We start from the raw sequence: 23,736 nt of genomic DNA, 5'->3' as shown, positions 1-23,736 counted from the left end.
ACATCCAGATCAGTGTCTCCTGAGGACCAGGATCACTGACCTCTGTAATATACGGGAGGAGGATGAGTAGGACCACTGGAAAAAAAAAAAAAGTTAACATTCTTTAATTTCACTTGATTTTAATGTGGGAGAAAAATCCGGATTCTGACTTTAATCTCAGAATTCTGACTTTTATTCCAGAATTCAAATTGATTTTAAGTTCAGAATTCTGAAATTTCCCCTATATTAAACTAAAATTAACTCAGAATGCTGAGTTTAAAGTCAGAATGTAGACTTTTTTCCTCCATGATAAACATAAACAAAATAAAAATCTGTTGACTTTATTTGTTTCCAGTGGCCCCAATCCTCTTCCTTGGTAATATTCTGAGATGGAAGTCGCAAAAAAAGTTTTTTTCCTTCATTCTATAAATGCTAGCAGTAATCAATGAGAGTTAAAATGTGCATGGTTCTGATAGAATTAAAAAATATGTATTTATATTTCTGTATAAATAAGGTAACCTCCACTGCAAATTTAAAATGACTATATAAAATCCCTATGATGCTGTAAGCAAAGAAAAACAACTTTTACTGGAGGTTAGTGGAGATAAAAAGACAATAATTCACAGCGTTTGAGTCAACATGACCATTTGGAACGTAAAATTAAATTTAAAAGAACGGTATGAAGCGAGGTTGGAGGCTCTCCTGGACGCTGTCAGGATCGCTTCACGTCAGGAACGCCGCCTATGATTCAGATCAGCTGGTCAGGCATATTAATTAGCATTTCTTTCACCTTTTGACCATCTACCAGGTTATTTTTATCTCCAGGAAGCATGTGACATTAAAGCACAACACGGTTAATTTTGGAGAGATCTTAGAAATACGGTAAAAATATCTGATCTTTAAATAAGTATAAAGAAATTAAAATTCTGGCAGCATAATTTTTATTTTGTTTAAATGCAAATTTAACAAACATCAAAAAAATACATTCATAATAATAATAATGTCAACTGTTTGCCACAAGGTGGCAGCGACATGTTAAGAAGATTTTTCACACTAAGCCATCTTCTCCTGCAGGGTTTTCCAGCAGAAATAAATCTTTATCTCCCCGTCGCCGTGGCGTCATCTCTCCTTCACGCTCCGCAGCCTCACAGGAAATCATACAGATACTTCACAATATCAAAGTTCACCGTCCTGGAAAATAAACCACAGCACATAAGACTCTGTAAAGGTAAGCTACGTTGAATAACTCGCAGCCGCAGCTGTTAGATGATAAGACAGGAGCAGCGGCACACTCACCTGGATATGGCAGAAATAAAATCCAGAGAAACGGCACATTTGTACTTGGGTGTGTCGAGCTGATCGTCGTGGCTGACCAGAGTCAGCAGCTGCAGAGTCACTAGAGACGAGATCTAAGCAGAGATTAAAAAAGACTCACATGAACTGATTCATCTTCTCCATTATGATCCACAAACGGCTCATACAGGAAATTCAATAAAAGTTACAACAGGGTTTATACAGGAAGGAGTAAGGCTTTTTAATGCTCTTAAAAATTATTTTAAGTACCCATGACTCATATATACACGGAAAAATCCTTTATAATCTTTACCGTCGACAGGCTGCAATTCCTCGCTTTCCAGCCACTTTATTTAAACTTTGTATTTTCCCCATTCTCTAGCTTTTTCTCTGCCTCGAGCTTCTTTTCCGGACAGACGACAGACAGTTTTACGACCAACCGGTTGCAGTTCCACGCAAATATATTGCAATATAACATATCTGACGAAGCTGTTTTTATTAATAATTTTTTAAATAAAGCATTTTAAATGCCACGATAATCATATTTAATGAACTTTAATGACTTTTAATGACCCGCGGAAACCCTGTAGAACAAAACTAAAGACAGGAATTTTTTTATATTAAATAATTTCTAAAATCGATTGGTTTTATGTGTAATGGTCACGACTAGGACATCAACTAACAGTTATTTTGCTTATCGATTGATCTGTCAATTATTTTTTCGATGAATCTGAGAAAAAAGTCAGAATTCTTAGATTAAAGTGGCTCAGGTTATCCTGAGCTATCGCTATAGTTATGCTGCTATAGGCTTAGACTGCTGGAGGACATAGGGACCCCCTATTTCTTCACTAGAAAACTTTATTAGTTACATAAATATATAGATGAAAGGTTTAGAGGACTGACAGCTGATTTTCAGACCTGGTTTTATATCAGCGATCGGCCATTGCAATGCTAACAGAGATTCAATAAAGAATCAGAATCACGAACAGAGTTAAAGTGTAATTGTTCAGACCTGGGAGAAGATGCTGGCAGTGGGAGCGACTCTGCTGTCCACCACGCTGTAGAAGATGGCGAGGAGGCGGTCCAGAGGGAAAGGCTTCGGCCCCAGAAGGTGGTTACTGGTCTGGAAAACAGCGATAACAAGTCAGCTAATGCTACGTTCAGACCAAAAGCCGCAGAAGCAGCTAGTTTACATGCAAAGTCAAAGGTTGAGGTGCATCGACGTGCAGCAAAAGGTCCTGCAGCGCATCATAAGCTTCATGCAGCGTGCTTCAGAAGCAACAGCTGCTGGAGTGCTGATGCAGAGCGCTATAATCATTCCTCTGAAACAGTTTATTAACGCCTAAATTAACTTAAAATGTAGAAACCTGCCGGCAGAATATGTTGGCTTTTATTATTCTGGTGAGATGTGAGATTAAATGTGTAATTTAGTCTGGCCCCGATGAATGAGACATCGGAAGATTGTTGATGAGAACAACCCGTTGTTTTTCAAACCAGGACTTTGCCTATTGACCAACGCTCTGACCAATGAGCGCAACTGACTCTGACGTAGGAAGCCTGACAGGAAGCTGGTGGGGGAGAGTAAACAAACAGCCTGTCGGTAAAAGGGCGAATACGTTCTTCTTAAAAATGAATGAACGTAGAGCCTCTTCCTGCTCACGTTTCAACGAAAATCCTGAGTCTAATCTTTCCAGAACTGATTCCAAAGCTGAGTCAAACAAGAACTTTTCAGTAGTTGTTTCTTTCTTCCTTGTTGTGCTTTTTCCAGCGTCGGGCTGGAGAAAGCACAACACGCCCTCAAAACCCCGCCCACTTTACATCCAGAAAGTCAAAACACATCTCTGCGTTGTGATTGGCCCGCCAGTTCTAGGGCCCGAGGCATTGATCAAGGCTAGACCACTCACAGGAAAAAATGATTTTAGCCGCTGGTGGGTGGGGCTACTTTACTAGGCTACACTGGAAAAAATCAAAATCTAGATAAGTAATTTTTTCTTAAAATAAATGCATTTGTTCTTAGATTAAGGAGGTAAAAGAGACATTATGCCAACAAGAACAAGACAATATACACATAAAATAAGAAAACACAATTACATTGCCTTATTTGAAGTGGATATTATCTAATTATCTTTTTTTTTAAGAGTAAAAATGCTCATTCCATTGGCAAATCCTCTCATTTACCTACTCAAATTAAGGGTAAATACGCTTAATTTAAGATATTTTTACTTATTTCTAGATTGTTTTTCCAGTGTAGTTGAATGGGATTCCCAGTGACGGCGCACCGCCGGGGTACGGGAATCTGAGCGGCTCCAACAGCGAAATAATATTTGAAGGCAGGATCGTAATCTGGATGAACTGATGCAAAGTTTTCAGGTGGACTATCTCACTTAAAATCATTGAAACTACTTTTTACCCACTGATGACAGCAAATATAGCTGCCATTGTTACAGGCAAAGAAAGGATAGAGTAGCTCCGCCCAACGGTTCCTACAGCATAAGGCAAGTAAATTCAAAACTTTTTAATGCCACTTGAAATAAAAATTTAAGACCAAATTTACAAGAAACACAAGAAAAACCTGCTTACGACAACTTAACCCAAAGGTTTATTTTAACATAAACCACTGCACTAATGTTTCACATTTTGAAAAGCTTCCCATACAGGAAGAAAGCTAAAAACACACAAATGACGGATATATTTTAACAATTATTTAACTGAATTCACAAACTTTGTTTTAGCAGGGAACAAAACAAATCAGTTTTAAAGCCACAACATAACCAGTGCTAAGTCTTTTTTGCAGCTATTTTTCTTTGTATGGTTTTCTCAGTATGTTTGATTTGGTGATAAGTGGAGGCGTTGCAGAGACAAGGGTGGAACTAAACTGAGAAATACCGGCTGTTTCTCTGTAACTCCATTTTGACGCTTTGTGTTTCGTGCTTCGCATGTGTGACTCCACTGCCTTAATTCCCATCGTTCTGAGCTTGAATGACTTCTTGCACTAAATCCACTGAGCCTCATGTATGTTCCCTGGTTTTAAGCCATGGAGAAAACTCTTGGCTGGAGACAATTTTGGTTACATTTACACTTGCTCGTATTTTCCAGACAAAAAGTTAATGGTGCATCTCCCAAATGTCCCGGCCACAACAACGCTTTATTGGTTCTATCGGGACGGAACCAATAATGGCGAGCCGTTATTTTTTTTTGATAAAAAATAAAAATGGTCAAATTTAATGTTTTATTTAGATTACAAAAATAAATCATAACAAAAATAATCCTATTCATGATGTTTTAAAAATTAAGACCTACGAAAGACTGATTTAAGAAATTTTAATACCAATTAAGGCCTTAATTTTATTTTGAAGAATTCAATGCCTTTTAAGACTTTTTAAGGACCCACGGAAACCCTGCCACCCAACGTGCATCAGACCCACTTTCGCGCCGCGCAGCCAGAGCAGCAGAGATGCCTCAGCCGCGCGTCAGAACCAAACTTGTACAAGCGTCAAAAATGAAACGGCACGCGTGTTTTTGCTGCTCCTGCTGCTTGCGATCTGAACGTAGCATAACTTTAAAAATAAACATGTAATTAACAATGACAATAAAAAAGGCAAAGGGAGCACCTTTTCATTCTTCTTCAAGAAGTTTGTTTTTTTTATTTTCCCGTGATGCTGGAGAGAGAAAAAGACAAAGATCACAGAGTGAAGTTAAAAGGCAGAGACAGGCGGGACATTCGCAGGAGGAAACTCAGAGATAAAAGGATTCTACCTTTAGGAAGAAGCGCTTATCTGTGCGGGCAGGGTTGTAGGACGCCAGATAGGCAGCAATCAACAGGAACTTGGAGTAATAGGGAAGTTCAACATGAGTGTGAGCTGATAAACCTTTACAGGGAGGAGAAATCACACTGTTATTTATAGCAAAGTGAAGAAAAAAAAACACTTTCTGTGTGTTAGCACCTCTCAGAGCTCCAGCCTCGTGTTCCTCCATCTGCTCCCACTGAAGACTAAAACACACCGAGATGAGATATTAAAGACGATGGAAGGAAGCTCAAAGGAAAGGATGAGATGACTGCTCAGACCTGGACACCTCTCGGAGGTAAACCGTCTGCATCGCCTTTTTCAGATGAGGCTCAATGTTTTTCCACAGCTTGTGAGTCTCCGTCTCTTTCGCTGAGAAAAAAAAAAGAAACAAAAAGCTGCTTTTATTAATGGAATCTCCTCCAGTAAAATTAAATCTCCAGGATATCTGAATCTCGTGAAAAAGTTTGATATTAGAAACTCATGATGGACAGAAGTCAATGCTTAGAAGCTGCTTGTTCTGAGAGCTGAATCCAAGCTTATTCAAAGAAAGTTGAGTGGAAGGAAAAAGTGTGGTAGGAAGTGAACACTAGCAGCAAGGAGAACTGCAGTCTTCAGAGGAACAAGTAAAGAAAGACAGAAAAGTCTTAAATTTATAGAGGATGATCTTTTATTTCCGGTTGGATCATCTAAATAAGTGGTCCTCCTAATTGTCAATCATTCTGGTGATTTGTTTATGTAAGGCTGTCCTACGTGGTCGTCCCGTTAGCGATATTTTTCAGCGCACTTTCAGGCGTATATCTTTGTGGAGCTACGGTTTCAGACAGTCATTGAAGATGGCTGAGGATCGTAAGAGAAAAAGTGTCTATAAAGTGAATGAGAAGAAAAGAAGGACCTCAGAAGGGGCAGATATATCCCAGAATGCTTTGCGTATAGAGCTCTCCTCGCAAAGCATTATAGGATTTGCTGTCACAGCGGCCCTAATAACAAAGATGGCACAGCGGAGGAGAGGTTAAAGGAATAGTACACCCAAAACATGATTAGCCTTCATTTTCTACTCACCTCCATGCTGAACAACACTCTGGAGTACTTTTTTGATATCTCAAATGCATCTGGAGATCTGGGAGGCTTCTTGCTGTCTGCTGACATTCAAATAATGGAGGTCCATGGCGCCCGAGACAGAAAGGTCCATAAAAGTCCACAAAAACGTGTCAATATTCCTCCATACTGCTCGTCCAATGTAATCCAAGTGTCCTGAGTGGGTAGCATCCAGAATTTACTCGAAACGAAGTCATTTAGAATGTTTTTAGAGCATAAACAGTAGTGTATAGGATTTCCTAATAGCGCCCCCATGCGCGCTCACGATTCTACGGAAGCCGGCAGACCAAACCGGAAGGAAGTGCGCATTCAGCGTCTGGTCTGCCGATAATGCAAGCGTAGAAGAAGAAATGTGCTGTTTACCTGTGCAAAGAAAGAAACAACGAAAGAAAAATGTCTGAGGACTTCAGTGTTGAGGAAGAGCATGAGTTCTTTGCCGAGCTGAATGCGCTGGTTTGGTCTGCCGGCTTCCGTAGAATCGTGAGCGCGCATGGGGGCGCTATTAGGAAATCCTATACACTACTGTTTAGGCTCTAAAACGTTCTAAATGACTTCGTTTCGAGTAAATTCTGGATGCTACCCACTCAGGACACTTGGATTACATTGGACGAGCAGTATGGAGGAATATTGACAAGTTTTTGTGGACTTTTGTGGACCTTTCTGTCTCGGGCGCCATAGACCTCCATTATTTGAATGTCAGCAGACAGCAAGAAGTCTCCCAGATCTCCAGATGCATTTGAGATATCAAAAAAGTACTCCAGAGTGTTGTTCAGCATGGAGGTGAGTAGAAAATGAAGGCTAATCATGTTTTGGGTGTACTATTCCTTTAAGGCTGGTTTATACTCAGAAACCAGGTCGCCTGCATGTGTGTTGCAGTTAACGCAAATATTCCCCCCCCACCTTCTGCAGACACTCTGGTGCACCTCTCCTAAATTGTAGGTGATCGCAGACAGAAGGCCTATGATTGCTCAAATCTACATCCACTCTACACTATGCGTATTTCCTGTTTGGTTTCTTACCGGCTTGTTCTGTTTGTATGACCGCCATTGTGGAAAACCACTTGGGAAGATGGAGCAGCTAGAAGAGCGAGGTGCGTGAGAACGCTGGGTCCCTTTTTCCACCTGGATCCCTGCTCTTTTTCACCGCCGTGTCCCTCCGTTGTCTCATAAATTTAACCCTTGCGTTTTTCCACTTCCTCACCTCCTCGGCCGTATCTAGACCCACAGCTAGTTCCTGATTGTCCCTCTTATGTTGTGGCGTGGAATAACATAGCGCAGACAACGCTTCAAAATTGGGCATAAATCAAAAATATGACAAGCTTCAGTGGTAAGTTAGCAGAGTTCACTATAAAGTTCACTATATAGTCCCCGCTCTATATAGTGATTGAGGGATTTATTAGTTAGGGTGGATGTTTGTATGAACTATGAAAACAGCAACTTTTCAACAGAATGTCGACCAGGACAAATTGGCTGGTGCATTCATTTAATAGGCGTTCCCTCTCGGGAGCGTGTACAGGGTAGTGCATGTGAATTTTTTTTTTTAAAGCGAACAGGGCAGGTCTTTTAAAAAAATTTAGCAAAAATTCTCAACAGTACCTTTAACTGGGCTGAGGATTTAAAAAAAGCTGGACCCTATCTCAGTGGTCCAAAGCTTTTACTGATAAAATCAAGGTTTCTATAGTTTCTACGCTAAGTGAGAATTCTGTGTTTTTTTTAGTAAATGGATTAATCTACCAGAACACTCCAGAAAAGGCTCTAAGAGTGACCCACTTAAAAGCTCTATGAAGAAAAGATGACTGAATTTTATAGAACTTGGAATTGATCCAATCAGGTACCTTGTTGGTACTAAAGAATGTTCAGAAACATGACTCTGCTGTTCATAGGCTTTAATTTAGAGATCCCTTGAAATGGATGAATCAGTCAATGTTTCCCATTAATGAATGAGTCTCGTTTGGGCCCGCCACAGTCTGATATAGACACTAGAGACTGATATTTTTTCGGGAATACCACGGGTCACGGGATTCCCGTGGGATGGGAGTCAGTATTAGTAACGATCACGGGATTGGGACGGTACAGGATTAAACATTAACGGGAGCAGACGGGAGCGGGAGCAAACCAATAGTAACTTCCGCTCTGAGTTTTTCACCCGCGCTCAAAAAGAACAAGAATGGGAGTGGTCCAGGAGCGGGAGTCATTCTGAATGGGAGCGCGATGGGAGTGGGAGTAATTTCACCAGGAGTGGGACGGGACAGGATTCAGATTTCTACTCTGGCCCGGGATCGGACGGGACACCATTTTTTTCTGTGGGAGTGGGACGGGACAGGAGTGAAAATCCACTCCCGTGTCAGTCTCTAATAGACACATAGAGAGAGGAAACAACAACATAAAGATCTGTCAGCTTATCAGACCATTCCACAGCTGTACTTTCATACCGCATTGTAACCCAGCGCCATAGAGAGACAAATTGTTTCGGCCGTAACCAAGCGACAGGTAGAATGTGCGCCGCGCTCATAGATGATCAGTGGCGGTTCTACTCCCCAGGTGAGACCCACTCCAAGCGTCAGTTATATTTTTCTCAAAGCTGCCCGGTTCACCCGCAGTGTTGCCAACCCAGCGACTTTGTCGCTATATTTAACGACTTTTCAGACCCCTCTAGCGACTCTTTTAAAAAAAAAAAAACAAAGCGACTAGTGACAAATCTAGCGACTTTTCTGGTGTCATTGGCGGCTTTTGGAGACTCTTAGGTGAAAGCACGTATCGTTCCTACTCTTGTCCTCCAGCGGCAGGTGTCTGCCGTGGGGCGCCTCCCCCCCGTCCCAACCCCGTTCTCCCGCTTCCACAGGAGTCCCTCTCAGCGCTGCAGTCAGAGCCACAGCAGGTTTACTCTGAATGTAAGCCAGGGGGGCTTACATTCAGGACGGGAGCGAGCGGGACGTAAATGTAAAATGTTATTTGGTCTAAAATAAATAAATGAATTTTAAATGTTTTATCTTAAATAACGGCATTTGATTCACACAGCAACAGTCACTTAATCAACTTGTTCATTGTGTTTTCCTCTCTAAGATAATGGTTTGTAGGCTCCTTAGTGGACCACAAGGGGAAAAAGAAAAAGTAAAAAAAGTGGCCTCAAAAATGCACTTAAAGGGGAATATCGTTACATTTTTACATTGCCCCCTTGATTTTACGTTATTCCATCATGTTCTACTCACCCGTATGAGTTTTGTGTCATTTGGAGCCGTTCTGAAGATTTTCCATTAGGTTATGTCCAAGTAACGTCTTCCTATGGGCAACGACTTGAAGGCACAAACTAAACTGTTCATCATTTATTCTTTATGGTACGCCAGCATTCAACGTAAAATCAAGGGCCCAATGTAAAAAACCCGGCGTTCCCCTTTAAGTGGGATACACCGTGCTTAAAAATGTGCAAAACCCCCGAGGGTCAGAGACTCTCCCACCAGAGTCTCCTAAACTCCTGTGGGAAACAATGAACCAGTACAACTGAAGAAAAAAGAAGACTGGGGTGTATTGGAGTTTCAATTTTGTAAAGACTGAACTTTTTCATGATGTTCATGAATCCGTTTTTTTTTTTTTTTACCTTTTCCAGCTGCAACGGGTTCACAGAATTTTGAAAAGTTGAGCGCCGCCTGGTGGAAACAGAGCAGAAATACAGTAACGGTTACTGATAAAAAAAATAAAAAAACGCTGCAGCGATCGGTTTAGCTGTGCGGTTCTGACCAGGTGCCGCAGCTCCCTGAGGTCCCGACAGACGGTGTAAAAGACCCCCAGCAGGATGTTGATGTAGGAGGAGTAAAACTCTGCTGAATACGATGGATGGCAGTCTTTGGAGAGAATCTGCTGCAGCTCGCCTACAAAACAGATACAAGTTGGAGAAATTAGGTTTAAAGAGTGGAAGAAAAAAACATATTTATTGCTTATTTTTAGGCCAATTACCCTGATTGGAGGAAGATGGAAGACAAAGAGAGAAGATGAAATCTCCAAACAGACAAGGCGACGGTGCTACCCTCAGATTTTTAATTCTGGAATATTTTTTTAACCTTAGCCAACAGTATGTTGATCAGTAAGACTTTATCTAGAAAGTGACAAAATTTGGAAAAGATTAAAGGGTTTTAAAAGGAAATGAATACTTTTCATTTATCTGTTAGGTGTCAACATTAAAAGTTAATCTGTAGAGTTTTTGCTTCATGGGTCTGACAAAAAAAAAAAAAAAAATCTTATCTTCTGATGCGAGCGCAGCTACCCGTCCGTCCCAGGCGCACGCTCCGTTCTGCGTATGCACCATCAGCTCATTTGTGCATCCAGATATATATCCGGGTCGACCTCGATTGTATTTTGTTAAAATAACCTAAATGACGTTTTTCCCTCCGCAAAAATAGTAAGTGTATAAAATATCATGTGTTACAGGTTAATAATGTATTTCCTGAGAAAATAAATGCATTTAAATCCTGTTTTATCACTCTGTGCCCGATCTGCACCGGAAATGAGATCCTACGCCACTTCCGGTCGCTAACTTTTTCAGCTTTGGATTTAAACATAAATCTAGTCTTTTTAAGTTTTATTTTTTTCCTTTCATCTTACCGTTATGTTATAAAGAATAAAAAAAACTAAAATGCAGATGAACATGAACACTCTGAGCATTTCCGATGACGACCTCAGATAATCAGTTTCACGAAGAAAATGTAGAAAGGCATCATAATTGTCCCACAAAACTTCTAAAACTTTTTTTTTTTAAAGATGTGTAAAGTTTGAAAAAAGTAATCTAAGTACTATAATTAAAATATTTATGGACACCTGGATGTATATCTATTCGCACATGAGCAGGACTGATCGTCGTTCTGGGACGGATCGGTTAGTGACAGTGAGAAGCATACACATATTTAAGAGTAGAATAATTAGGGGCGCCATCTTGGGGAGGTCGATCTGCTACCCTAACCTGCTGCTTTAAGCAGAACAGAAGAAGGATGCCTCAATGAATATTTGTCTAAATGAACATGCTGTTAACATCAGACCTCGAGGGAGAACTTCATGAAGGCATCAGAGCTTTGGAAGACATTACTAAATAAACAGCAGATATACGCGACATAGAATAGAAACTCCCTCTGTTGTCCCACAGTGGGTAAATTGTGGCGTTCCGGCAACAAATGATTACAGCAAAAGTGGTCACACAAATCTGGACCTTATAAAGTGCATAAAAATAATAGAATAAGTGACAGAGTAATAAAAAAAAAAAAAAAAAAAATATCTAATTTTATTTGTTAAGCACTTAAAAGAAACAAAATAAAAAAACACAGCTGACCAAAGTGCTGTAAATAAAAATAAATATATAAAACACTATAAATAAAAAACAAAACATATAAATACTGTTCATCTGAATAATAGATCATTAATACGGCGGTGGACATATTTACAGTATGAGGATACCTGTATAAATATGTTTCTTTATATAGTAATAAAAAAAAAAAACAAAAAAAAAAAACACAAAGAATATTTCAATAAACTGATCTATGTTTGTGTTTTTAGAAAAAAAAACTAAAATGTGAAAATTAGTTTGATATTCAGAGAGTTAAAGTTGATTAAAACCGATCCTGTCCCTGCTCAACAATTACACTGAGCCGAGCTGCCGACCTCCCCAAGATGGCGCCACCAAATCCCGTCAGTGCTCATAGATAAAAGCGGTCGATGCGGGGTCTACTCTTATTTCATGTCTATGGTAAAAAGGAGTTAAAATGCAGAAAAATCGGTGTCTGAGGAGATTTTAGAAGACTCCATACCAGGGCAGCACATCAGCACAGTTCATGATTCCTATCAGACATGTTCCTGCTGTCACTGGCTGAGTTGCTGGGAGAAAATCACAGGTACACTGCCTCCTCCAATATGCAGAGAGACTGATACCTTTACTGTAGTCTGGGAAATGAAGCAGGAGCGGCTCGAAGCAGCCGGTGTTTGGTCTGAACTTGTCCCAAACGATTTCACTGAGCAGGACCACGGTGACGTTGTCGTCCACCTGGAGGTAAAACATCACAAACAGATGCATTCAGTTACAACTGCAACTTATTATTTTACTAATCAATTAATCTGTTGATTGTTTTTTCAGTGAATCGATTAATATTTGAATAGCCAAAGGTTCCATAAAGACTTTTTACCAAATTAAACCAAGTGATTACTTCTTTGCTGTGATATTCCCATACTAGAAGGGTTGTACCAAGCTGAAAATTAAACTCAATGATTAAACTGTTGTTCCATCTTTTCCTTTTATTTTCTTCTTGTGTTGTTTGCAATTAATTATAAATTATTAGCAGGTGAAAAACCTTAAAAAGACAAAACCAAATAACACATCTACTATAGTGCACATTGTTTGTAGGAGTCAGTTCTGAGAAATGTATAATTCAATATATTTATGAAAATAGACTATGGTTTTACCTTTAAGTTAAGACCATTTAGGTTTTAGCTATCATAAAAATGCATAAAAAAATAATAATAAAAAATTAAAGCATTTTAACAACGGAAGCGGATTTATGGAGGTTACTGAATCCCATAGGTTACAAGAATTCCCAAACGGTAAAACTAAATAACAAGTCAGTGATTTTTTTTAGTACGTTTTAAATATGCATATTAGGGATGGAACGGTTGAAAACCGTCCGAATCGTTCGGTTCGACTGTCTCGGTTCGGTTCGCGTGCGTTTCGTTCGGTTCATGCTGCTCCTTTTTCTCATAGGCGAAGCGTTTACACTCCAGAGCAGAAGGTGGCGGTACTGCGACCAAAGCCAACCACCAGTAGTAAGCAAGAAGAAGAAGAAGCGAAGCAGCGTAGCCGGGTGTAGCAGAAAAAAATCAGTTGTTGTGGAGAATTGTGTGGGTATGGCGAGTGGGAAAGAACAGGAGTTGGAAGACGCGCCAGCAGCACTTTATAGGTCTGCTGTATGGGACCACTTTGCATTTAGAGTGACCTACGATGACAGCGGAAAGAAAGTTGTGGATAAAAGTGCAACAGTGTGCAAGCATTGTGCAACACGTTTTGTTTATGCTAACAGCAACATGACCAACATGTCAGGCTAACCCCGAAATCCCACATACTCCGTCAGCGCTCCGCCCCGCTGCGCTCCAGACCGCCTGCACAAAGCAAAGCCTACAGCCTCTGCTGTGGCTCCCGTCCGCTCCGCTCTGAGTTCCTTGGAGATCGTAGAGAGCATGCGCCAGATGATTAAATTCAAAGCAGCAAAACATGCGGAAATGATCCAGGGTTTCCGCGGATCATTAAATATAATTACAATCCATTAATTTTTGGGGGATTTTTTCATTAATTTCATTATTTTTATGGGATTTCGGGGTAACAATCAACATATACCGAACCAAAAAACCGTGACCACGAAACCGTGAACCGAACCAAAATGTGGATTTTGTGAACTGTTCTACCCCTAATGCATAACACAACCTATGAATTTCATTTTAGCAGTGAAATATCCAAAGTCCGCTTTAATCACACGCAGGAAGAAAGATGCACGTCTTTAACCCGTCTTCACTAGCACCAAATTACTCCGTGTAACAGTGTCACAAACACATTAAGTTGGACCGTTTTAACCAGAACGTCAAACAAATTACAGCAAACAAGTTACACCAGTAATTAAAGCAAGTTTCAAGAAGCCTTACAAGCCAACATTTTCACAATACACCAGGTGAGTATTTACAAGCGTAACCGCGCTACAAACACACAAACAGCGCAGCACATAGATTACATTCACACCAGGATTAAACGCGAGTTTACTGGCCGTCTGTTCAGTCCTTCGCTTCCTTGATACAAACTTTGCGCAGCTCTTTCCACTGCCCAAGTGGAACGGCAGACTTTTTATTTCATGATGCAGTCCTCCTACTCAAACCAGGAAGCTCATCTCACCTTATTGTGATTGATTGATTGATTGATTGATTGATTGATTGATTGATTGATAGCATGCGGGCAAGCTCATGCTCACACTCAAACAGCTGATGTAAACAAAGGGGACGTTCGCCGCAACACCAGGTGAAACTACAACTTTTCCACTTGAGGAGTTATGGATAAGGGCAGGTTGATGGACGAAAAGACATATTTTTATCTGTGATGAGTCAAAATGTATCAGTAAGCCTGTTGAGAAAAAGGAAATTGAATCAGGACGTCATCTATAATCCTAAACCTGCCTCCCAATTATCACTTTAAGCTCTCATGTTGAAACACTGAAGCTCAAAGGACAGATTCTCTGCTTTCACAAGAGGAAATATGGCAGAGATTTAGTTAAAATGCAGCCAGAGGATGCAATCCTTCTCCCCTAACAGCATCGTGAAATAACTCCTACCTTCCAGCTCAAGGTCGTTCATTACAAACGAGGCTCTTGGAGGTTCTCTCCATTATAGGATTAGTCCAAAAAACAACTAAATGTTTCCAGAGATAAAGAAAGAAAAAATTCACCAGTTCCTGAAGACGGAGGAGAGCCGGGAGAAGATTGGCATCTGCGTCTCTCAGAAGTTCAGCTTTCTCCATCACCTGAAGAAACATATAAGACCTGTTCCTGTGAGCTCAAATATGGCCCTTATGTACAGATCTACAAAGGGAACACTTTATTTTCTATTTTTCTGATAATTAACAAACAGAAAGGGTGACTGATTAAATAGGTGAATGATTGGAGCACTGGAGGTGGTAAATGATGAGAGACTGGAGCATAAACTGAACAGGACTCACGATGAATCGCGTCTGCTTGGCAGGAAACTGGGAGGATTGCTGTCTGTAGATACGAACAAAGTCTGAGATCGAAGGACTGCGGGGGAGCTGCGCGGCGGCGTCGCAGCCGAAGAAGGACAGCAGCACTTGTTCAAACAGCAGCGCAGCAGAGATGCACTCCACACAGCTGACTGTGGTGTGAGGAAGCTGCAGACGAGGAGAAGGTGAAAAATAAATTAATGCTTCATTTAAAAAAAAAAAATTCTACTCAAATTTAAAATGACATTTCAGCAAGAATAAGGCCTAAATATCCTCTACAGCAATTGCTTTTAACCTGCTAACACATTACTGATAAAAAAATAATAAAAGAAATTGAAAGAAATGTAAAGCAAGCTTTTTCTTTTAGCTGAAGAAAGTGTTGTCGTTGTGTAAACCTTGGAAAACAAAGAGTTAAATTCAGCTAACTTTCATCTTTTTATGAAATAAGAGAAAACCAATTTTGGAGTTTGCTTTTGACTTTGATTAATTAGATAAAGATGCTACGAGTCGAAATAACATTAAATGTTCTGTACAATGACAGTAAAGCCTCATCTCGATTTACCGGTCGATCTACGTTCCTACCCTCATCTATCAGCTTTGGGTCATGACCTAAAGAACCAGATCCCAGATCCAAGCGGCTGAAATGAATTTTCTCCGTAGTGTGTCTGGGCTCTCCATTAGAGACAGGGGGAGGAGCTCAGTCATCCGGGGAGGACTCGGAGTAGAGCCTTTGCTCCTCCACAACGAGAGGAGCCAGTTGAGGTGGCTCGGGCTTCTGGTCAGGATGCCTCCTGGACGTCTCCCTGGGGAGGTGTTCCAGGCACGTCCCACCGGGAGGAGGCCCAGGGGGAGACCCAGGACACGCTGGAGGGACTATTACCCCATTTACACTACCCTTGAAAAACTGATCCATGCCAAGACCGGTCCGAGGTCGGATCAGTTAACCAGGCCGAGCTCGGTTCTGACGACCGTTTGCACATCAGGCTATCTCGGTTCCTCGCCTCCTAGTGACGATCTGCGGTATTACTGCCAGTATTGAAGGAGGAAATCAAGCAGTTGGTGGCGGTAATGTACCAAAAGTTGTTTGCCAACCGCCATAAAACACAAGAAGAAGAAGACGAAGAAGGAGGGAATCAAGCAAATCAAAAAGGCGGCGCCCGTCACATTCAGAAAGTTATGCTTGATTATTATTATCATCCTAGGTCGCACCACGCTCTTTTGAAGCTATTATTTAAAATGTTGCTTGGAGAAGATTTCAATAGTTGTTTATAGTTGTTCTTCTGTTTTGTGTTGGTTGGCAAGCAACTTCCAGAGGGGCATTACCACCAACTAGTGGAATGGAGTGTGAATCGGGATGTGCAGCCAGACGGAGATGACGCGTTCTGCTCATGCGCTCTTATTATCAGAGAACCGAGCCAGGGAAAAACCGAGCCGAGCCCACCTCTGGAACTGGTCTAGTTAGCGCGGTTCGGTTGTGTCTAGCTCGGTTCAGTTCAGTTTGCTTTCCATTTACACACCATAAGTTATCTCAGTTACTGAGCTCGGACCGGTCTCGGCACGGTTTTTCAAGGCTAGTGTAAATAGGGTATATGTTTCTCGCATGGCCTGGGAGCGCCCTGGGGTTCCCCCGGAGGAGCTGTCCCAAGTGGCTGGAGAGAGGGACGTCTAGGCCTCCCTACTAAAGCTGTTACCCCCGCGACCCGACCCCGGATAAACCGAGGAAGAGGATGGATTAGAAAAATGGATGGATTACTTCACTATGCGCAATAACACGGTTACGTGCAATGATTGTAAATTGGTACTGAACAGCACTGTCTATCGTAAATACTGTTGATTGTATATACTGTGATCCTTATTTTAATCTCATATCTAATTTATACTACAATCTTATTTGTCTCTCTTCTGTAAAAGGTTGCAATCCCAAAAAATTATTTTCCACAAAGGATTAATAAAGTAATTCTGATTGTATATTTATGCTGCTATAGGCTTAGACTGCTGGAGGGCATAGGGACCCTTTTTCCATCATTCTCTCTCTATTCTCCCACTCTGCAGAATCTGTTAGTTCAATCTCTAACGTTCTGCTCTCTCTGCTTTTTCTCAGAGTAGCTTCATCTGGTCTGTTCCTGTTTGGCTGTGACTCCATCCTGGAGAGAAATATCAGCTGTGCTGCTGCCATCAACACCTTTGTTTCTAGATGTTGGAGATCGGTAGTCCTGTTTCTCTGACTGACTAACTGGATGTGCTCTCTTCATCCTCTGACATGGAAGCTGGCTCATAACTCATCTGTGCTTCCTGGACGGGGCCGCCTGTGGAGCTGGTTGACAGTTGCCTTTTGTATCTATGCTTCTTTTTCTATGTCTGCTTCAGTCTCCTTGAACCCCAGTGGGCCTCAGCAGATGGCCGCTCACACTGAGCCTGGTTCTGCTGGAGGTTTCTTCCTGTTAAAAGGGAGTTTTCCTCTCCACTGTTACTACAAGCATGCTTGGTTTGAGGGACTGCTAAAGAGTCAATAGGTTGATGCAATCAACTGGTTTTCCTTAGATAGAAAACTTTTAACCACTCTGACTGTATGATCTGGTTGAATTATCTCTGTAAACTGCTTTGACATGACGTGTTGTGAATCGGCGCTATAGAAATAAATTGAAATGAATTTTGTAGAATATTTTGTCTCTAAGTTAAAAACATTTCTCACCTCCAGCTCCTTCATTAAAACATTCACCACATGACTTTTTCCTGAGGATCGATGACCGTAGATGAAGAGTGAAGGGTAGCAGTACTGCTGTGGCTGAAAAAAACAAAAACAAAACAAAATTACAGATTTATTTAGACTTATAGAATATAGATGTTGCACTATCCTCCTAATCATCAGTCAAATCGATTAATTATGGTGGAATAAAAGTTCTACTAAATTGATATTAACTATTGATGTCATGAGATGAGCCGAGGCTTCGAGGCGTGTGTCGAGTAGTGGCGGGGGCAGTTCCATGAGGCACGTATCGAGGCGTGATTTATTTGGGGGTGAAGCCAAAATAGATGACGTTCGAAGCCTCGCTACCCGCCATACCACGTGACCGCTTCGGGAAGTGGTTCAGCTCGCCCGGAACTTTGGCAGGCATTTACATAGCCTCAGTATTCAGTCAAGGTGTGGGAGTTTGTAGGAGAGTTGGATAGTTTGTTTATCCAATCAATCTAGTTGGTTAAAACTAGTTTGGTAAGATTAAACAATGTAATAGTCAAAATCTGAGCTAGTCACTAAACATAGATGTAATGTATTGCATCCTATCAATATTTGACTTATTTAGTGGCATCAGCTCCGAGAACTGGACTTCCAATCTGTAGGTTGTTGGTTCAAGACCCACCTCATACTTTGAAAAGTTGAGATATAACACAAGTGTTTTGGCTAATGTGTCTAATTTGTATAGGGCTTGGTCGTCGTGACGTCACCACTTTGCGTAGTCGCCATGTTGACGGCACACTTTACAGCTTCCTTAGACTATTGCCTGTGACTAACGCGTACTGTTCTCCCTCTCAGCCGTGTTTTATGTCGTTTAATTTCACCGTAACTTGATTTCAACCATGGTAAACCGTTGCAGTATTGTGGGCTGTAACAGCGCATCACATGATCGCCGAGGGAAAAACCTACAAAATGGGATAACTTTCCACCGCTTTCCTGCCTGGAGGCGCAAACATGGAGACCAAGTTTCACAGATAACAAAGAGTCGTCGGCTAGCTTGGATCGCGGCTGTAAGACGACAGAACAGAACTTTCCAAAGTATCCTGATGTCAATGCGAGTGTGTTCCCTGCATTTTCATTCTGGTAAGTTAAAGATGCACGGTTTTATTTTATAGCCTACAGTATTTCCTTCCTTCATCCGTGGCACCACATACATGCATGAACGCGCGCCCAGAGACTGTTGATATAGCATTTTCATCCTCGTTGGTTGATATAGCATTTCATCGTCGTTGGTTGATGTAGCATTTGATATAGCATTTTATCCTCTTTTGTTGAACACACTGCCAGTTCCTACCACGACAGGGACATCCCTCTCCATTTTCAAAAAAACCCTGAGGTTGACAGCTGTCATAGCACCACTTACAAATTTTGCTGATCCTAGCGCTTACCAGCCGTCTTGTAATGTAATGTAATCATATAATACAATATAATAATGTGTATATTGAGGATCATTGATAACATTATGGTTCTATATGTGTTCAACACTGCTGCTGTGGATAATAATTTTAAATTGTGTCACCAGGAAAACCAGCAAATGAAATGTACACCTCACATCCGGATTGGGCACCATCACTACACTTGGGCCACACTGAGATAAAGGCCACACAGACTGCACGCTATGAGAGACAGGAAAAGAGAAAACGGCAAAGGACTGACAGTACACCTGTGATGGATGAGACAGCTATTGATGACCTTGTTCCACCCGGTAAGCCTTACAGAGCCAGCAGATTCAACACCGTATGTAGCTTTTGTGGATTTTTCAGCAGCATGATGCACATTTAGCTAAAATATGTCCTTATTTTATCCATAGTGGAGACACCAGCACCAGCTGAGGATGGAGCTGAGCAGACACCGCTGACAGAATGTGACTTCTGTCAGCGCCGGCGTGCTGAAATCAACCGGCTGCTGGAGGAGAACAGGACCCTGAAACGTGAGCTTGGCCAGAGAAAAATGGATGAAGATTTCCTGAAGGAAGACACCGGCAAAGTGAAATACTACACTGGACTTCCACACCTTAAAGTCAACCACTTTATTCTGGTGTTTATGAATTACTGTATTAAAGAAAAGATTGATGCTCAATATGGAATTAACAACTTCTTTGTATCAACAATACACTCTAAGCAAACATTTAACAAGTGGGTTGTTTTTTAGCCATAGGTGTGTTTTGCATCCATACCCAAAAGCAAGAGGTCTCAAACGATCAGATCCTTTGCAGTGTTTATTTGCAAGTAGTGAAACTTGAGAACACAGTGTAGCGCAGAACAGTGCAGTGCAGTTTGAATGCTTGTAGGTAAATGGTTACAAATAAAAAATGGACGCAATGAAAATGCAGTGCAATTACTTACAATAACATAGTATGTATTTATACAAAATGTTCAATCCTATTAATAAGTCGGTCTTAATGAAACATCAATGGAGAAATGGAAAGTGGAGATATTGCAAATTATTATTATACAAATTGTAGTTATAGTAAACATTAACAGTTAAACACTGTTAGTGCAAATTCTTATATAAGTATTTATAATAATATGCATTACTTATAATAATATGCATTACTTAAATTGTATAAATAAAGGCTGCGATGCAATATGTCATGATATACAATAATATTATCTATAATTGTATAATAATATAACAACGTGCAATAATATGCAAATATAACACTACAATGTAATAATAAAAAATACTATGCTTTTTATAAAAAATGTCTATGATGACCCATGGCTTCAGGGGAGTCTCATTAATGCGCTGAGAGTGCAAGACCTGAGGAGAAAAAAAATAGGCATAAATTATGCAGGTAAGGACACCATTATATTTCATTCTATGCAGGAAAGCAAACGTTAACCTCAACCCCTCATGCATGTGTATACATATCATATAAATCACAGTTATACAACAGTAAAGTATAACAACCACGCTGTTATATTGTTATATCACTTAAAAGAAATGAAATGAGCACAGGACATTTAAACCTGCATAATGCCTCTGACTGAATGATTTAAGCTCAAAGTTACCCGTTACAGTGTTTTATGAGGTCAGATTTAATAACCCGCAGTCAATACTGCAATCATTTTTCTAAATAGTTCACTTTGAAAGACTCTGATTCAAACTAGGAGTTAACTTGAATGGCCACAGCACTGCACTATTGTTTATTTTTTTATATTTTGCGGATCTTTGACTATTTAATCTGTTCCTTAAAATTTTATTAATAACAATGTTCAATAAATGATTTTCAACAAAATACAGATGTAACACCTATCCAGTTTCTGAATGATGGTAAAAAATCTTGTTTCTACCAGCAGCTGGGGGAGACTAGATTAGAAGATGGTTCAGAAAACCTGTCAGGACACATTTTTTTCTAACACTAAGAATCAAACAAATGCTGATTTCTATTTCAGCAAATTATTCTTAATTTTTTTTTAAATAATTTGAATAAATGTTTTGATGAAGATTTGAGATTCCTTTCACTGAATGAATGGTCACAAAGCTAGTGTTAAGCTTGAAGTAAATCAAATGGAATGCCCCCCCCCCCCTTTAAGTTCTTTCTGCAGCCGGGTCTGGCTAACGTTCATGTTGATCCTACATCTGCAGCAGGAAGAGGCTCAGATACGTGAGAAACCCGGAGGGTTGGAAGTTACCGTTACAAACTACACCTTTGAAACACATAGCAGCTAGTTAAAAGAACATTACATGCGTGAGTGGTTGTCAGCACTAGCGGTTAGAAGTTGCTAAACTAGCAGTTGTCAGAGCTCGTCTGAACACAGCTTACCTTGGTGCGTATCACTGTGTTCCCAGTGTTTGCTGGCTTTATGATCTGCAGCTCCTGAACCCATCCATTGGTGAACTGCACATGCGACTCCAAGGACTTGTAGCTTCTGTATTGTTCTGAGGTATATGCGCTTACTCCACGAACAAGGTAGCCGAAGACGTCAGAGAAGGAGAACAGGGGCAACAACTCGTCGTCGGTGCTCCACTCATTATTTGGAACCTCATGCGGATCGAAATTATTTATGATGCTGATTTTGTCTACATACCGGTCCCTGGCTTCTCTATTAAGTGTATCCCGGTAAATTCCGGATCCTTTTCGGGACTTCAACATCGTTCTTCTCTTCTGCTTTTCCTCGTGCAAATACATTATGTCGGCGCTATGAAATTGTTAGCGTAGCCGTCAACATGGCAACCACGTCCCAGAATGCAAAGCGGATCCCGAGCCCTATTGGTTGCCCAAGTAGATTGGTAAAAACAGAAAAAGAAATGAACTTCCAACCTGATTAAAACCAAAAACTGTGGAAAAACTATTATGTTTAAATAAAAATGACTAAAACCTTTCATTTTCTCATCATTGCATTAAGACTTTCACTGTCTGATTGAGCTTATTTCACCAAAATGGCTAAAAAAAACAGTGTACCTTAAATAATTTTTCTCTTCTAAGACATTTTACATACACAGAACAAAAACTTACTAAAGATTTAATTATACAGACCAAACATTAACTTGTCAATTTAACTTATATGGAAAAAAAATTTGCAAAAAATGGGATTATATTACTAACTGTAGTTCTGCACTCCACCAGTAGGTGGTGACATGTTCATATAAGGTTTCGTGAACTTTGGGGATCGTTGAAGCAATTTGGCCAATTTGGTTAATACTATTAACTCCTGAGAGTAATAAAAATATCAGGTAATCGTTACTCATCTGCAGTAAGAGGTGACACCGGCCGGGCTAAAGCTCCTACCTGTCCCATGAGTGACAGCAGCATCCCTGCCTGGAGCTCTCTGCAGGGCAGCTGCTCTGACACTCTCCGCAGAGACTCCTCATCGTATCCTGGTTGGTCTAACAGCCCCGCCATTCCTCTCTGCTCACCCCCGCTTGTAAACAGGAAACTCAAACGATGTGGAAAATAAAAAAGGTCCAACGAGAACCATGGATTAGCTTAGCTAGGAGAAACGCATCCCTCTTAGAAGAGAAGCGGCCACAAGTTAGAATACGGCGTAACTCAATCGACCGTTAACGTTAAACATTAGCTTTAAACGCAAAAAGGTGCAGCGGAAATCCCAATGAGTTAAATATAATTCAATTAACGGAAATAAGTATTAATTAAACCGGTTAAAACTGGCACTAAACCAGAAACAAAACTCGCAGGAGATTCCCGCGCTACAGAAACGCGTCAAACGTCACATTCTCCAGCGAGCCAATCATGTTAGAGTAGGGGTTTCTGGGTAGTGTAGTTTCCCAGTTGAAGTCACTTCCTTTTCTTCTTCTTCTTGAAAGTTTTTTTTTTTTTTTTTTTTTTACAACTTTGGGGTTTTAATAGCACCATTTCTGATGAGGGAGGGCTAAAATATAAAGAGCTGCTAATGTAAAAATTTATTGTTGACCTAGGTTTTTAACTGTTTTTTTTTTGTTTTGTTAAAATATTGTTCAATAAATCTTTTGTTAAAAAAAAAAAAAAAACTTCTTTTTTATTATGGCGGATTGCAACCAACTTTAAGGTGCATACCACTACCTACTGTACATGAGTGTGTAGCGACATTACTTTATATCAAATTCAATTTTTTTAATTCTGTAGATAAATAAATGCTTTCCTTAATCTGTAAATATCCTTTATATTTTCTTCATTTCAAAATATTCCTTTAAGACTCCATTCTTTGCCATCCATCCTTCTCAATTTCTCCCTTTCATGTTCATATGTTCTACATTTTCTTTTTCTCCACATCCTTCACATTTATCAATATTTTTCCTCCAAATCACTGCCTGTTCTTAGCCCGACCATTAAAAAAATCCATAACTGTAAATGTTTTTAATTACTTTTCATAGGGTATTGAAGGGTATTGATGTATTTTAGGAAAGCATAAACGGACAAAATAGCTAAATATTGCAGGATGTTTTAACTTATGAGACTAAAATGAGATATTTAGCTGCAAGGGTGTAACTCTGTTATTAAAGTTGGTGGGGACACGCTACAGGGGTGGGTGCTGCAGCTAGAGGACTTTAGGTTTTTATATTTTTCTGGAAATGAGCACAAACATAAATGGCAATGCCATATGGGTGATTCTTAGACTACAGGCACTTTTATTTCCTTTTATCATATTTCATGAAAAAATG

At 40.3% G+C, this 23,736-nt stretch overlaps 1 protein-coding gene across 1 annotated transcript; it reads right to left on the bottom strand.

Moving 5' to 3' along the window:
* Positions 1-950: 950 nt before the first annotated feature.
* Positions 951-22,811, bottom strand: orc5 (origin recognition complex, subunit 5). Its single transcript, XM_038297069.1, has 14 exons — positions 22,367-22,811; positions 17,590-17,682; positions 14,880-15,065; positions 14,610-14,684; positions 12,065-12,176; positions 9,890-10,020; positions 9,750-9,798; positions 5,339-5,429; positions 5,217-5,263; positions 5,029-5,141; positions 4,884-4,931; positions 2,285-2,395; positions 1,276-1,388; positions 951-1,170 (listed from the first exon to the last, which is right to left on the bottom strand). Exons 1-14 carry the CDS (start codon positions 22,478-22,480, stop codon positions 1,125-1,127), a joined length of 1,329 nt encoding a protein of 442 aa, XP_038152997.1. The 5' UTR covers positions 22,481-22,811; the 3' UTR covers positions 951-1,124.
* Positions 22,812-23,736: the final 925 nt, after the last annotated feature.

This window comes from Cyprinodon tularosa, unplaced genomic scaffold (assembly GCF_016077235.1).
Source record: "Cyprinodon tularosa strain WSP-4 unplaced genomic scaffold, ASM1607723v1 ctg381, whole genome shotgun sequence".
In the NCBI taxonomy this organism is placed as follows: Eukaryota; Metazoa; Chordata; class Actinopteri; order Cyprinodontiformes; family Cyprinodontidae; genus Cyprinodon; species Cyprinodon tularosa.
This window is presented reverse-complemented; position numbering and strand designations above follow the sequence as displayed.

What these genes read in the sequence shown, in the direction of transcription:
- orc5 (XM_038297069.1), bottom strand. Translation starts at nt 22,480, where the DNA reads ATGGCGGGGCTGTTAGACCAACCAGGATACGATGAGGAGTCTCTGCGG. An exon ending in TTTTAATGAAGGAGCTGGAG is followed by an intron (nt 15,066 to 17,589) that starts GTGAGAAATGTT and finishes CCTCGTCTGCAG; the next exon opens with CTTCCTCACACCACAGTCAG. An exon ending in TACCTCCGAGAGGTGTCCAG is followed by an intron (nt 5,264 to 5,338) that starts GTCTGAGCAGTC and finishes GGTGTGTTTTAG; the next exon opens with TCTTCAGTGGGAGCAGATGG.